At 44.2% G+C, this 15,000-nt stretch overlaps 3 protein-coding genes across 3 annotated transcripts in view; 1 reads left to right on the top strand and 2 right to left on the bottom strand.

The window, feature by feature from the left end:
- LOC311116225 (sodium-dependent phosphate transport protein 2B-like) overlaps positions 1-8,505 on the bottom strand; it is a gene marked incomplete at both ends in the record, with an annotated part of 15,910 nt that extends 7,405 nt beyond the window's left edge. The window contains one exon of the mRNA XM_084191340.1: positions 8,472-8,505. Within this exon, the coding sequence (XP_084047466.1) occupies positions 8,472-8,505 (34 nt within the window). The remainder of the gene's footprint in view (positions 1-8,471) is intronic.
- An 829-nt stretch (positions 8,506-9,334) lies between these two features.
- LOC311116224 (uncharacterized protein) lies at positions 9,335-12,168 on the top strand. Its single transcript, XM_084191339.1, has 3 exons — positions 9,335-9,576; positions 10,187-10,653; positions 10,756-12,168. The coding sequence occupies exon 3, from the start codon at positions 10,804-10,806 to the stop codon at positions 11,794-11,796; it is 993 nt and encodes a 330-aa protein (XP_084047465.1). The 5' UTR covers positions 9,335-9,576; positions 10,187-10,653; positions 10,756-10,803; the 3' UTR covers positions 11,797-12,168.
- A 493-nt stretch (positions 12,169-12,661) lies between these two features.
- On the bottom strand, positions 12,662-14,992 carry LOC311116226 (uncharacterized protein). The gene is made up of 2 exons (XM_084191341.1): positions 14,469-14,992; positions 12,662-14,366 (listed from the first exon to the last, which is right to left on the bottom strand). The coding sequence occupies exon 2, from the start codon at positions 14,316-14,318 to the stop codon at positions 13,137-13,139; it is 1,182 nt and encodes a 393-aa protein (XP_084047467.1). The 5' UTR covers positions 14,319-14,366; positions 14,469-14,992; the 3' UTR covers positions 12,662-13,136.
- Positions 14,993-15,000: the final 8 nt, after the last annotated feature.

Here is a 15,000-nt window from a genome sequence, read left to right as displayed (position 1 = left end):
GATCCTAATTTCTAAAACCATTCATCTGATGAGGAAGATAAGGGAGAAGCTGATAAACTTTCTCAACACGGAACTCCACAGCACTCAGAGCAAACACTAGGCACATCACAGGTGAGCATTACTTCCCGCATATTATATTGAACAACAAGATCAGGGGAGAGCGCGAACGCAGTCCCCCACTACCAGAAATTATGCAATCGAGATTTCCACATTTGGGAAATTCGCAGGGGTCAGCACAGCCGGAGTACAATGGCTGAGCCTCACCCTGGGTGAACCGCCTTCTTGATCACGGTATCTCCCTTGCCAGGTAAGTATGAGTTGTACACGTTGCTAGAGGGGCACTCATTCCAGGGCAAAGGTTTTTGGCTGACGGTTACCACCTCGACTACTGATAATACCACATCATATCGACCAGGGTTTAATGACGTTTACGAATATAGTTACGGACAAAGCGGTGGAAAAGCGATCCATTTTGTTTAACTAGATTATATCGCTGTCTGACTATTTTCCCATCATGCAACACGGTAGAAATTCTATTGACCTTTTTTTTTCTATCTGAACGTCCGTCTGATTACACAAAAGTAGGCGATGTACCAAAATGCTGAAACCACGTTCGTGCACACACAGCCAACCGAATGACACCAAATAGTTCTGGTGTTTTGTATCGTTCCAGACATTGTAGGCATCGTTTCCTCACGTTTGTTTTCTGTGCTCAGTCAAATATGATGCCACCATCGACCACAGGGTGGCATACGACCCCCAGATATGGAGGAGAAACAGTAGCCTGCTACTTCGATATCTTGATAATACGCAGCTGTTTAAAGGGCAAATCCACAGATGAAACAATAACAAAACGTTGGCCCCGCCTCTGTTTTGGATAAAAAGCTGAGGGATGGGCCTGGAGAAATGTAACCACTCTCAGATTAATAGACAGAGCTATGGATGCAAGGACTGACCATCCATGATATAAAAATGACTGTGTTAACCATGTTATGAGGCTATACAGTGTTTGTTTACATTTACAATGTTTGCAAACATTGGAGAAAAACAAGCTTAAACAACATTTATTTTTACTGCTCTAATTACGTTGGTAACCAGTTTATAATAGCAATAAGGCACCTCGGGGGTTTGTGGTATCAATTTTCAATCAATTTTATTTTATATAGCCCTTCTTACATCAGCTAATATCTTGAAGTGCTGTACAGAAACCCAGCCTAAAACCCCAAACAGCTAGTAATGCAGGTGTAGAAGCACGGTGGCTAGGAAAAACTCCCTAGAAAGGCGAAAACCTAGGAAGAAACCTAGAGAGGAACCAGGCTATGAGGGGTGGCCAGTCCTCTTCTGGCTGTGCCGGGTGGAGATTATAACAGAACCATGCCAAGATGTTCAAAAATGTTCATAAGTGACAAGCATGGTCAAATAATAATCAGGAATAAATCTCAGTTGGCTTTTCATAGCCGATCATTAAGAGTTGAAAACAGCAGGTCTGGGACAGGTAGGGGTTCCATAACCGCAGGCAGAACAGTTGAAACTGGAATAGCAGCAAGGCCAGGCGGACTGGGGACAGCAAGGAGTCACCACGGCCGGTAGTCCCGACGTATGGTCCTAGGGCTCAGGTCTCTCAGTTGGCTTTTCATAGCCGATCATTAAGAGTTGAAAACAGCAGGTCTGGGACAGGTAGGGGTTTCGTAGCCGCAGGCAGAACAGTTGAAACTGGAATAGCAGCAAGGCCAGGCGGACTGGGGACAGCAAGGTGTCATCATGCCCGGTAGTCCTGACGTATGGTCCTAGGGCTCAGGTTCTCAGAGAGAAAGAGAGAACGAGAGAATTAGAGAGAGCATACTTAAATTCACACAGGACACTGGATAAGACAGGAGAAGTACTCCAGGTATAACCAACTAACCCCAGCCCCCCGACACATAAACTACTGCAGCATAAATACTGGAGGCTGAGACAGGAGCGGTCCGGAGACACTGTGGCCCCATCCGAAGAAACCCCCGGACAGGGCCAAACAGGAAGGATATAACCCCACCCACTCCGCCAAAGCACAGCCCCCGCACCACTAGAGGGATATCCCCAACCACCAACTTACAATCCTGAGACAAGGCCGAGTATAGCCCACAGAGGTCTCCACCACAGCACAAACCAAGGGGGGGGGGCGCCAACCCAGACAGGAAGATCACGTCACAGTCAAAATATAGTTTTTGTCAATCTGCATTCATGGCCAATATACTACGGCTAAGGGCTGTATCCAGGCACTCTGCGTTGCGTCGTGCTTAAGAACATCCCTTAGCCGTGGTATATTGGCCATATACCACACCTTACTCGTGCCTTACTGCTTAATTATGAACTGGGTGGTTCGAGCCCTGAATGCAGATTGACAAAAACTATATTTTGACTGTTCTAATTTAGTTGGTAACCAGTTTCTAATAGCGATAATGCACCTGGGGGGGGGGGTTTGTGGTATATGGCCAATGCCAGAGTGACCCCCTATCCACAAGAAGGGTAGCTAAACAGACAGGAGCAACTGCACACCGCTATCTATTTGGAGTGTGCTGTCTAAAGTGCTGGAAAAAAAGTCATTTATGAACAGATAGAGGAATATACTGGCAAGAATAATATTTTATACGAACTACGGTCTGGTTTTAGAAAGACCCACTATACTGACACGTCTGTTGTTTTAACTGACTTCATCAGGAAAGAAGTGGACCTGGGAAATGTCCGTGGCATGGTAATGGTTGACCAGGGAAAGGCCTGTGGAATGGTAATGGTTGACCAGGGAAAGGCCTGTGGCATGGTAATGGTTGACCAGGGAAAGGTCTGTGGAATGGTAATGCTGGATCTGCAGAAGGCGTTTGACACGGTTGACCATAGTATCATGCTCTACAAGTTAAAAGCCCTTGGTTTTAACAGCAGGGCCATTGACTGGGTTAGACCCTATTCAACGGGTAGAGACCAAATGGTGGAGGTTAATGGTAAACATTCTAGTGTGAAGGGGATTAGCTGTGGGGTCCCGCAGGGGAGGATCCTCGGCCCACTTCTCTTCCTACTGTCCATTAACGATATGAAATCAGCCTGCTCTCCTAATTAGTTTTTGTATGCAGATGACGCCGCTCTACTGGTGTCCCAGAAGAACCAAGCCTCAGTAGAAGAGATCCTTAGTGCAGAGTTATCCAATATCACTAAATGGCTTTCAGATAACACATTTTCTCTGCATCTTGGAAAAACAGAATCCATCTTATTTGGTTCCAGAGTAAAGGTTGCAAGGTCCCCTGGTTTTGGTGTGAAAGTGGGCAACTCAGTGGTTACACCAAAAACCTCAGTCAGCTACCTTGGGTGTGAATTGGATAGGTACCTGACTGCTGAGAATATGGCCCTAAAGGTTTATTTTTAATTTGTTATTATTATTATGTATATTTTTTAACGTTTTATCATTTTTTCCCCCGAATTTCGTGATATCCAATTGGTAGTTACAGTCTTGTCCCATCGCTGCAACTCCCGTACGGACTCGGGAGAGGCGAAGGTCGAGAGCCATGCGTACTCCGAAATGCGACCTTGCCAATCCACACTGCTGGCCCAAAAGGTTTTAACAAAGATAAACCAAAAATGTAAATTCCTAGCTCGGACCTCAAAAAGTATTGATAGTGTAAGAGTCTATCTGGTAAGAACACCTTTTATTTACCGGCGCTGTTGAGTGGAACAAACTATCACAGCAACTCAAAGCCATGTCGACCAGAACTTCATTTAGAAAGAATGTCTAAAGCTGGCTAATGATGGACCAATAGAATGGTTCCTTTTCCATGTCAGTATGTAAGGCTGTAGACTATGCTAATGTCCTCCTGTCCTTTGTTGTGTTATGTGGATCCTAGCCCTACTATGTTTAGAAAAACATTTAACAGGACCACAATGGAAATACGTTTTCAATCTTATTTTTGTGTCATTCTCGATGATCGTAAATGCATTCTCCACATGTGTGGTTGTATTGTGTTTTAAACGGTCAAATAAATCTACCTAAGCGATCCTTAAGGTGGGGCGATGGCGTCATCGGCCACTCCACAGTCGAGGAATGAGAGGTGGATACACTATACAAAGTGGATGAGCCTCGGTGATATAGACCGATTCCATGTCCCACGATATAAAATCAAAGCAGACCAAATTAACATTCAAAATCTGTATTCGGGACATTTCAACTTCAGGCACACCTTTAAAGTGAATGTGATTCTCCAAGTCATTCAATACATTTTCTCCCTCTTAATTGTGATCATTCTGTTACAATGAGCAGTAATCTATTCTTTATTGTGGGCTTAAATTACATACTGTTCTATAAATGACTTAATTATGTAGCAAATAAAACACCTCAATCTAGATTCTGTCAGAGGGAGCAAGACGATCCATTAACAAGTAGGCCTATACATTATCAGGACATGACAGGCATAATCACCAGTGCTTTTAATAACAGATCACAAATATTTGGGGTTTTCAGGAGATGTATCTATAAGGCCTTAGTTTGCTTTGAAATAGATCCTAATTTCTAAAACCATTCATCTGATGAGGAAGAAAAGGGAGAAGCTGATAAATGTCCTTCTCAGCACAAAACTCAACAGCACTCAGAGTTAACAATCGGAACATCACACATATTATTTTGAACAACAAGATCAGGGGAGAGCGCGAACGCAGTCCCCCACTACCAGAAATTATGCAATCGAGATTTCCACATTTGGGAAATTCGCAGGGGTCAGCACAGCCGGCGTGCAATGGCTGAGCCTCACCCTGGGTGAACCGCCTTCTTGATCACGGTATCTCCCTTGCCAGGTAAGTATGAGTTGTACACGTTGCTAGAGGGGGACTCATTCCAGGGCAAAGGTTTTTGGCTGACGGTTACCACTTCGACTACTGATAATACCACATCATATCGACCAGGGTTTAATGACGTTTACGAATACAGTTACGGACAAAGCGGTGGAAAAGCGATCCATTTTGTTTAACTATATTATATCACTGTCCGACTATTTACCCATCATGCAACACGGTAGAAATCCTATTGACCTTTTTTTTTCTATCTGAACGTCCGTCTGATTACACAAAAGTAGGCGATGTACCAAAATGCTGAAACCACGTTCGTGCACACACAGCCAACCGAATGAGACCAAATAGTTCTGGTGTTTTGTAACGTTCCAGCCATTACAATGAGCCCGTCCTCCTATAGCTCTTCCCACCAGCCTCCTCTAGTGTACAAGCAGAAGCCTGTTCCTTTACAGCAGTGTCTCAGGCTGAAGTTGTCAAGAGACTGTCTGAACTAAACTCCTCTAAAGCTACAAGCCTCTACAATATCCCTGCCAGGTTTTTAAGAGATGGTGCTGAGCTTATTGTCCCCTGTATCATCCATTTAAATCGACATCTCTATTGAGCAGGGTAGAGTTCCCATGGATACGAAACATGCTAGAGTGACCCCCTATCCACAAGAAGGGTAGCGAAACAGACAAGAGCATCTACAGACCTGTATCTATTTTGAATGTGCTGTCTAAAGTGCTGGAAAAAAAAGTCATTTATGAACAGATAGAGGAATATACTGGCAAGAATAATATTTTATACGACCTTCATTTAGAAAGAATGTCTAAAGCTGTATTATTATTATTATTATAATTAAAAAAAACTTTTTATCATTTTTTCTCCCCAATTCCGTGATATCCAATTGGTAGTTACAGTCTTGTCCCATCGCTGCAACTCCCCTACGGACTCGGGAGAGATGAAGGTCGAGAGCCATGCGTACTCCGAAACGCGACCTTGCCAAGCCACACTGCTGGCCCTAAAGGTTTTAACAAAGATAAACCAAACATTTTAATTCCTAGCTCGGACCTCAAAAAGTATTGATAGTGTAAGAGTCTATCTGGTAAGAACACCTTTTATTTACCGGCGCTGTTGAGTGGAACAAACTATCACAGCAACTCAAAGCCATGTCGACCAGAACTTCATTTAGAAAGAATGTCTAAAGCTGGCTATTGATGGACCAATGGAATGGTTCCTTTTCCATGTCAGTATGTAAGGCTCTAGACTATGATAATGTTCTCCTGTCCTTTGTTGTGTTATGTGGATCCTAGCCCTACTATGTTTAGAAAGACATTTAAGAGGACCACAATGGAAATACGTTTTCAATCTTTATTTTTGTGTCATTCTCGATTATCGTAAATGCATTCTCCACATGTGTGGTTGTATTGTGTTTTAAACGGTCAAATAAATCTACCTAAGCGATCCTTAAGGTGGGGCGATGGCGTCATCGGCCACTCCACAGTCGAGGAATGAGAGGTGGATACACTATACAAAGTGGATGAGCCTCGGTGATATAGACCGATTCCATGTCCCACGATATAAAATCAAAGCAGACCAAATTAACATTCAAAATCTGTATTCGGGACATTTCAACTTCAGGCACACCTTTAAAGTGAATGTGATTCTCCAAGTCATTCAATACATTTTCTCCCTCTTAATTGTGATCATTCTGTTACAATGAGCAGTAATCTATTCTTTATTGTGGGCTTAAATTACATACTGTTCTATAAATTACTTAATTATGTAGCAAATAAAACACCTCAATCTAGATTCTGTCAGAGGGAGCAAGACGATCCATTAACAAGTAGGCCTATACATTATCAGGACATGACAGGCATAATCACCAGTGCTTTTAATAACAGATCACAAATATTTGGGGTTTTCAGGAGATGTATCTATAAGGCCTTAGTTTGCTTTGAAATAGATCCTAATTTCTAAAACCATTCATCTGATGAGGAAGAAAAGGGAGAAGCTGATAAATGTCCTTCTCAGCACAAAACTCAACAGCACTCAGAGTTAACAATCGGAACATCACACATATTATTTTGAACAACAAGATCAGGGGAGAGCGCGAACGCAGTCCCCCACTACCAGAAATTATGCAATCGAGATTTCCACATTTGGGAAATTCGCAGGGGTCAGCACAGCCGGCGTGCAATGGCTGAGCCTCACCCTGGGTGAACCGCCTTCTTGATCACGGTATCTCCCTTGCCAGGTAAGTATGAGTTGTACACGTTGCTAGAGGGGGACTCATTCCAGGGCAAAGGTTTTTGGCTGACGGTTACCACTTCGACTACTGATAATACCACATCATATCGACCAGGGTTTAATGACGTTTACGAATACAGTTACGGACAAAGCGGTGGAAAAGCGATCCATTTTGTTTAACTATATTATATCACTGTCCGACTATTTACCCATCATGCAACACGGTAGAAATCCTATTGACCTTTTTTTTTCTATCTGAACGTCCGTCTGATTACACAAAAGTAGGCGATGTACCAAAATGCTGAAACCACGTTCGTGCACACACAGCCAACCGAATGAGACCAAATAGTTCTGGTGTTTTGTAACGTTCCAGCCATTACAATGAGCCCGTCCTCCTATAGCTCTTCCCACCAGCCTCCTCTAGTGTACAAGCAGAAGCCTGTTCCTTTACAGCAGTGTCTCAGGCTGAAGTTGTCAAGAGACTGTCTGAACTAAACTCCTCTAAAGCTACAAGCCTCTACAATATCCCTGCCAGGTTTTTAAGAGATGGTGCTGAGCTTATTGTCCCCTGTATCATCCATTTAAATCGACATCTCTATTGAGCAGGGTAGAGTTCCCATGGATACGAAACATGCTAGAGTGACCCCCTATCCACAAGAAGGGTAGCGAAACAGACAAGAGCATCTACAGACCTGTATCTATTTTGAATGTGCTGTCTAAAGTGCTGGAAAAAAAAGTCATTTATGAACAGATAGAGGAATATACTGGCAAGAATAATATTTTATACGACCTTCATTTAGAAAGAATGTCTAAAGCTGTATTATTATTATTATTATAATTTAAAAAAACTTTTTATCATTTTTTCTCCCCAATTCCGTGATATCCAATTGGTAGTTACAGTCTTGTCCCATCGCTGCAACTCCCCTACGGACTCGGGAGAGATGAAGGTCGAGAGCCATGCGTACTCCGAAACGCGACCTTGCCAAGCCACACTGCTGGCCCTAAAGGTTTTAACAAAGATAAACCAAACATTTTAATTCCTAGCTCGGACCTCAAAAAGTATTGATAGTGTAAGAGTCTATCTGGTAAGAACACCTTTTATTTACCGGCGCTGTTGAGTGGAACAAACTATCACAGCAACTCAAAGCCATGTCGACCAGAACTTCATTTAGAAAGAATGTCTAAAGCTGGCTATTGATGGACCAATGGAATGGTTCCTTTTCCATGTCAGTATGTAAGGCTCTAGACTATGATAATGTTCTCCTGTCCTTTGTTGTGTTATGTGGATCCTAGCCCTACTATGTTTAGAAAGACATTTAAGAGGACCACAATGGAAATACGTTTTCAATCTTTATTTTTGTGTCATTCTCGATTATCGTAAATGCATTCTCCACATGTGTGGTTGTATTGTGTTTTAAACGGTCAAATAAATCTACCTAAGCGATCCTTAAGGTGGGGCGATGGCGTCATCGGCCACTCCACAGTCGAGGAATGAGAGGTGGATACACTATACAAAGTGGATGAGCCTCGGTGATATAGACCGATTCCATGTCCCACGATATAAAATCAAAGCAGACCAAATTAACATTCAAAATCTGTATTCGGGACATTTCAACTTCAGGCACACCTTTAAAGTGAATGTGATTCTCCAAGTCATTCAATACATTTTCTCCCTCTTAATTGTGATCATTCTGTTACAATGAGCAGTAATCTATTCTTTATTGTGGGCTTAAATTACATACTGTTCTATAAATTACTTAATTATGTAGCAAATAAAACACCTCAATCTAGATTCTGTCAGAGGGAGCAAGACGATCCATTAACAAGTAGGCCTATACATTATCAGGACATGACAGGCATAATCACCAGTGCTTTTAATAACAGATCACAAATATTTGGGGTTTTCAGGAGATGTATCTATAAGGCCTTAGTTTGCTTTGAAATAGATCCTAATTTCTAAAACCATTCATCTGATGAGGAAGAAAAGGGAGAAGCTGATAAATGTCCTTCTCAGCACAAAACTCAACAGCACTCAGAGTTAACAATCGGACCATCACACATATTATTTTGAACAACAAGATCAGGGGAGAGCGCGAACGCAGTCCCCCACTACCAGAAATTATGCAATCGAGATTTCCACATTTGGGAAATTCGCAGAGGTCGAGTCTACAGTAGCGCAACGACTGTAGACGACTGTAGACGACTGTAGACAGTTACGCGTTCTGATTGGTCTAGAGTCTATAGTCACTGTAGACTCTAGACCAATCAGAACGCGTAACTGTCTACAGTCGCTTGCGTCACTTGAAAAAAAATCTCATTAGCAGCCTCGCAAAAATCGCATTAGCCCCGTATTTGGACCCGACTTTCGCTCATTACTTTATTCGTATATCATTCATTGTCTTGGGATTTGGTGGAAGTTATCTGAGACCCTTGGAGACCTTAACCAACGTTTTTGTTTTGTGCGAATTGGTCTAGTTTTTCTCTTGATGAAAACGCATCTTTTCACTGGCTTGTGGAAAACGATGTGGGCTACTTGAAGTAGTAAGTATATTATATTTAATACCATTGGAGGCAATGCATTTATTATACAATTTTAATGGCATGCTTATAATAAATGGCAGTATACTTGACAAGCACAGATCAGAGGAGACCACTCAACATAGGGAGGGAGAGAGAGTGAACCAGGGAGTGAACATGATTCCAGGTACACAGGTGTATTCTCTATACTTGTAACAAATTAAATATGTGACCCTGTCATTAAGCAATAATGACAGGAGAGGGGGTGCGATTGTACTGAATATATCACAGCTGTGATTTGGATATAGCTTTAATACAACCATTCTACAATTGCCATTTATTAGTTAACAGTAATAAGCCACAACAGATTATGATTTGTTTCTTTTTTTAATCATTTATTTTCCTCCGCCAACACAAAAAGATCTGCAACTGGACTTCGGACTTGACTTTTGCCAAGCAACACAAACAAAACATTTATTAGAACACCTGTAAAGCGGAGTGATACATGTAGTTAAAAGTCCCCGTGCAGTAACGCTCAATATAGGAACTCATGGAATGCCCATTGTCCAATCAAACTAATTAGTTGAAAAAGTGGAACTAACTGTTGTATAATACCTTCAATTTTGATTTTCAGGTCCCCACTGTGCAGCACGGCCCTATCAGGTTTACCTGATCAGTGGCATTGCACGGTGGAACTCTGACAGGAGCGGGGATGCCGTGTTTGGTGGCAAAGGACGGCACCACAGGACCTATTCGGCGCCGCTGATTGATCGCCTCAACGCTCGCTGTCAGCAGCTGTTCGGAGAGACTGTGGAGGAGAATTTCCGGGCCCCTGCTGATGTCTCTTCCAACGAGCTGCTCGGGTTGGAGTACCTGTTCAGCCAGAGCACGGGGGAATCTGGGCCCTTCTCTCTTCAGGACATTGTCAACGATGGACCTGGTCCAGAAGAGGAGGTGCTCCGACCTGGGCAGCCTGATCCAGATGACGCAGACGAGGCGTACCAGAGCGATGTGGAGGCACACGACCGTGCGCTGGATGCCGTCCTGCCCCACATCACACTCACCAGCGACGAAACCGCCACTGTTCACCCTCCGGCCTTTGTGAGTAGCCGTGTGTCTGCTAGAATGAAATACAATGCACCAGTTACTGAAAAAGACAACATATTTGAACTTACCACATTCATATGGCTTTTTCTTTTACAGGAGGATGCCTGCAGTCCAAACCCTCTTCCTGGCTTTCCTAAGTTGGAAATGTTCTGCTCTGTGCTGGTGGAGATTGGCCTGGCAGAAGAAAAGCTGTCACTCACCACCGAGCAGAGAAACCAGGTCCTTAAAGCCTGGAATGCCGTGGAGGAGCATGACAAGCAGCCACAAAAGTTCAACCAGTTGTACAGAACACACTGGGGCAACACCCTCTACTGCCGCACAAAAAGGGACGATCTTGTTGACGCTGCTCTGATACAGAGGGTAAAGATGGCCAAGCGCTACGCACCAGCGCAACAGGACATCAGTGCTCAGCACAACAGGCTGATGTACACGCTGGTGAAACTGTTGTGGTTGCGCTCACCTCAAGGCTCTCGCAACAGTCCTGAGAAGAGAACCCTCTTGAAGGCGTACGAGCGAGTCCAGCACCGGATTTTAGTGGAGGATCCAGTCCTGTGCAAAGCAGGCATTCCTCTACCCAAGATTAACAGCAAGACTGTGCAGGACTTTATCCGTCGCCAAGAGAGGCTCCTCAACTTGCACGCCACAAAACAGCCCTCCACCATCACTAAGACCACCTCCATCTCATCTGCAGACCTTCCACCAGCACCACATCAGCCTGCAGTCCTCCCTCCACCAGACTACCCCCTGATGGAATATGTGCCCACACCCAGCACAGCAGGGACCAAGGTGTTAAAGGGAAGGACAGATATGATGGCACCACTCTCCCGGCCTCAGCCACCGATGCCACATTTGCTACTGCCACCACCAGTGAGAAAACCCAACGCCCCCTCTACCATCACCAGACCTGTGCCCTCCCTCTCTGCATCTACAGCAACCCCAGGAATTGCTGGCCCCTCCACATGGCCCATAATGCCTGCTAGTGAGGCAAATCCAGGGATTGATGGTCCACCTAAATCAGTCCCTCCAACTCTGCCCAAAATGCCTACTACAATTGGCACAGCGCACACAGTAGTACTTCATTCTGGGCAAGAGCTACGCAATTCAAGCGGAAGCATAAGGAACACTCCTCAGAAGTAGGAGCCAAAGTGTCAAGGGTGCAAAATCTCCCTGTCTGTACACTCTGTGGCCAAACAACCCAGGGACATAAAAAATACAAAAAAAAGAGTTTCTGCCCTACAAATATGATGTCCCCATCAAAAGGTCTGGACAACAAAGTGTACAGCAGCTACGAACACTTCACCTCTGTTGTTGACAAGTTGTAGTAATATAAATATGTTGTAATAAATCTGTAAATATGGGACGGTTGCATTGTACATATGGTAAATAGGCTTTGATTTTATGACATTTTATATTGTCTAACTTATATTGTCTACACTGTAGTGCTGTGTTTTTTATAAGTGTTCCCCAATATACATGCACTTTATTCATTAAAGTGGTCAGTGCTACAGTAACAGTTGTGGAATATCAATTAATGAATTGAACAATGGGGTTATATTTGTATGTATCAAAACATAAAGACACAGATAAAGTAACTGAGGTAAGGAAATGTGCCAATAGCACAATGAAATCAGATCATTTTGCACATATTTTAGTAGAAAAGGTAAAGCCACAAAACAACATTAAATTCCTTGGGAAAAAACTAAATAGGAGGCATGGAAGCAGTTATTGCCATCTATCAGTTCAATCTGTCCTGAAGTTCAATTAATTCTGTTTAACTCACACACTGACAAACACCATATAATTACTTATCCCACGCTCCAAACTTCCAGCCAATCACGATCAGGGGCAATTGCACTACTCTACGGCGCATCCCCGGAAGGGGGCATGCGCCGTAGAGTAGTGCAATGCCCCCGATCGTGATTGGCTGGAAGTTTTAATTATATGGTGTTTGTCAGTGTGTGAGAATTGCCCCTGATCGTGATTGGCTGGAAGTTTTAATTATATGGTGTTTGTCAGTGTGTGAGTTAAACAGAATTAATTGAACTTCAGGACAGATTGAACTGATAGATGGCAATAACTGCTTCCATGCCTCCTATTTAGTTTTTTCCCAAGGAATTTAATGTTGTTTTGTGGCTTTACCTTTTCTACTAAAATATGTGCAAAATGATCTGATTTCATTGTGCTATTGGCACATTTCCTTACCTCAGTTACTTTATCTGTGTCTTTATGTTTTGATACATACAAATATAACCCCATTGTTCAATTCATTAATTGATATTCCACAACTGTTACTGTAGCACTGACCACTTTAATGAATAAAGTGCATGTATATTGGGGAACACTTATAAAAAACACAGCACTACAGTGTAGACAATATAAGTTAGACAATATAAAATGTCATAAAATCAAAGCCTATTTACCATATGTACAATGCAACCGTCCCATATTTACAGATTTATTACAACATATTTATATTACTACAACTTGTCAACAACAGAGGTGAAGTGTTCGTAGCTGCTGTACACTTTGTTGTCCAGACCTTTTGATGGGGACATCATATTTGTAGGGCAGAAACTCTTTTTTTTGTATTTTTTATGTCCCTGGGTTGTTTGGCCACAGAGTGTACAGACAGGGAGATTTTGCACCCTTGACACTTTGGCTCCTACTTCTGAGGAGTGTTCCTTATGCTTCCGCTTGAATTGCGTAGCTCTTGCCCAGAATGAAGTACTACTGTGTGCTGTGCCAATTGTAGTAGGCATTTTGGGCAGAGTTGGAGGGACTGATTTAGGTGGACCATCAATCCCTGGATTTGCCTCACTAGCAGGCATTATGGGCCATGTGGAGGGGCCAGCAATTCCTGGGGTTGCTGTAGATGCAGAGAGGGAGGGCACAGGTCTGGTGATGGTAGAGGGGGCGTTGGGTTTTCTCACTGGTGGTGGCAGTAGCAAATGTGGCATCGGTGGCTGAGGCCGGGAGAGTGGTGCCATCATATCTGTCCTTCCCTTTAACACCTTGGTCCCTGCTGTGCTGGGTGTGGGCACATATTCCATCAGGGGGTAGTCTGGTGGAGGGAGGACTGCAGGCTGATGTGGTGCTGGTGGAAGGTCTGCAGATGAGATGGAGGTGGTCTTAGTGATGGTGGAGGGCTGTTTTGTGGCGTGCAAGTTGAGGAGCCTCTCTTGGCGACGGATAAAGTCCTGCACAGTCTTGCTGTTAATCTTGGGTAGAGGAATGCCTGCTTTGCACAGGACTGGATCCTCCACTAAAATCCGGTGCTGGACTCGCTCGTACGCCTTCAAGAGGGTTCTCTTCTCAGGACTGTTGCGAGAGCCTTGAGGTGAGCGTGAGCGCAACCACAACAGTTTCACCAGCGTGTACATCAGCCTGTTGTGCTGAGCACTGATGTCCTGTTGCGCTGGTGCGTAGCGCTTGGCCATCTTTACCCTCTGTATCAGAGCAGCGTCAACAAGATCGTCCCTTTTTGTGCGGCAGTAGAGGGTGTTGCCCCAGTGTGTTCTGTACAACTGGTTGAACTTTTGTGGCTGCTTGTCATGCTCCTCCACGGCATTCCAGGCTTTAAGGACCTGGTTTCTCTGCTCGGTGGTGAGTGACAGCTTTTCTTCTGCCAGGCCAATCTCCACCAGCACAGAGCAGAACATTTCCAACTTAGGAAAGCCAGGAAGAGGGTTTGGACTGCAGGCATCCTCCTGTAAAAGAAAAAGCCATATGAATGTGGTAAGTTCAAATATGTTGTCTTTTTCAGTAACTGGTGCATTGTATTTCATTCTAGCAGACACACGGCTACTCACAAAGGCCGGAGGGTGAACAGTGGCGGTTTCGTCGCTGGTGAGTGTGATGTGGGGCAGGACGGCATCCAGCGCACGGTCGTGTGCCTCCACATCGCTCTGGTACGCCTCGTCTGCGTCATCTGGATCAGGCTGCCCAGGTCGGAGCACCTCCTCTTCTGGACCAGGTCCATCGTTGACAATGTCCTGAAGAGAGAAGGGCCCAGATTCCCCCGTGCTCTGGCTGAACAGGTACTCCAACCCGAGCAGCTCGTTGGAAGAGACATCAGCAGGGGCCCGGAAATTCTCCTCCACAGTCTCTCCGAACAGCTGCTGACAGCGAGCGTTGAGGCGATCAATCAGCGGCGCCGAATAGGTCCTGTGGTGCCGTCCTTTGCCACCAAACACGGCATCCCCGCTCCTGTCAGAGTTCCACCGTGCAATGCCACTGATCAGGTAAACCTGATAGGGCCGTGCTGCACAGTGGGGACCTGAAAATCAAAATTGAAGGTATTATACAACAGTTAGTTCCACTTTTTCAACTAATTAGTTTGAT

Source organism: Coregonus lavaretus (genome assembly GCF_964263955.1).
Source record: "Coregonus lavaretus genome assembly, contig: HAP1_SCAFFOLD_1154, whole genome shotgun sequence".
Taxonomy (NCBI): Eukaryota; Metazoa; Chordata; class Actinopteri; order Salmoniformes; family Salmonidae; genus Coregonus; species Coregonus lavaretus.
Note: the sequence above shows the minus strand (reverse complement) of the source record. Positions and strands in the feature narration are given on the sequence as shown.

Coding starts and splice junctions, on each gene's coding strand:
- LOC311116226 (XM_084191341.1), bottom strand. CDS start 14,318: ATGTTCTGCTCTGTGCTGGTGGAGATTGGCCTGGCAGAAGAAAAGCTG.
- LOC311116224 (XM_084191339.1), top strand. CDS start 10,804: ATGTTCTGCTCTGTGCTGGTGGAGATTGGCCTGGCAGAAGAAAAGCTG.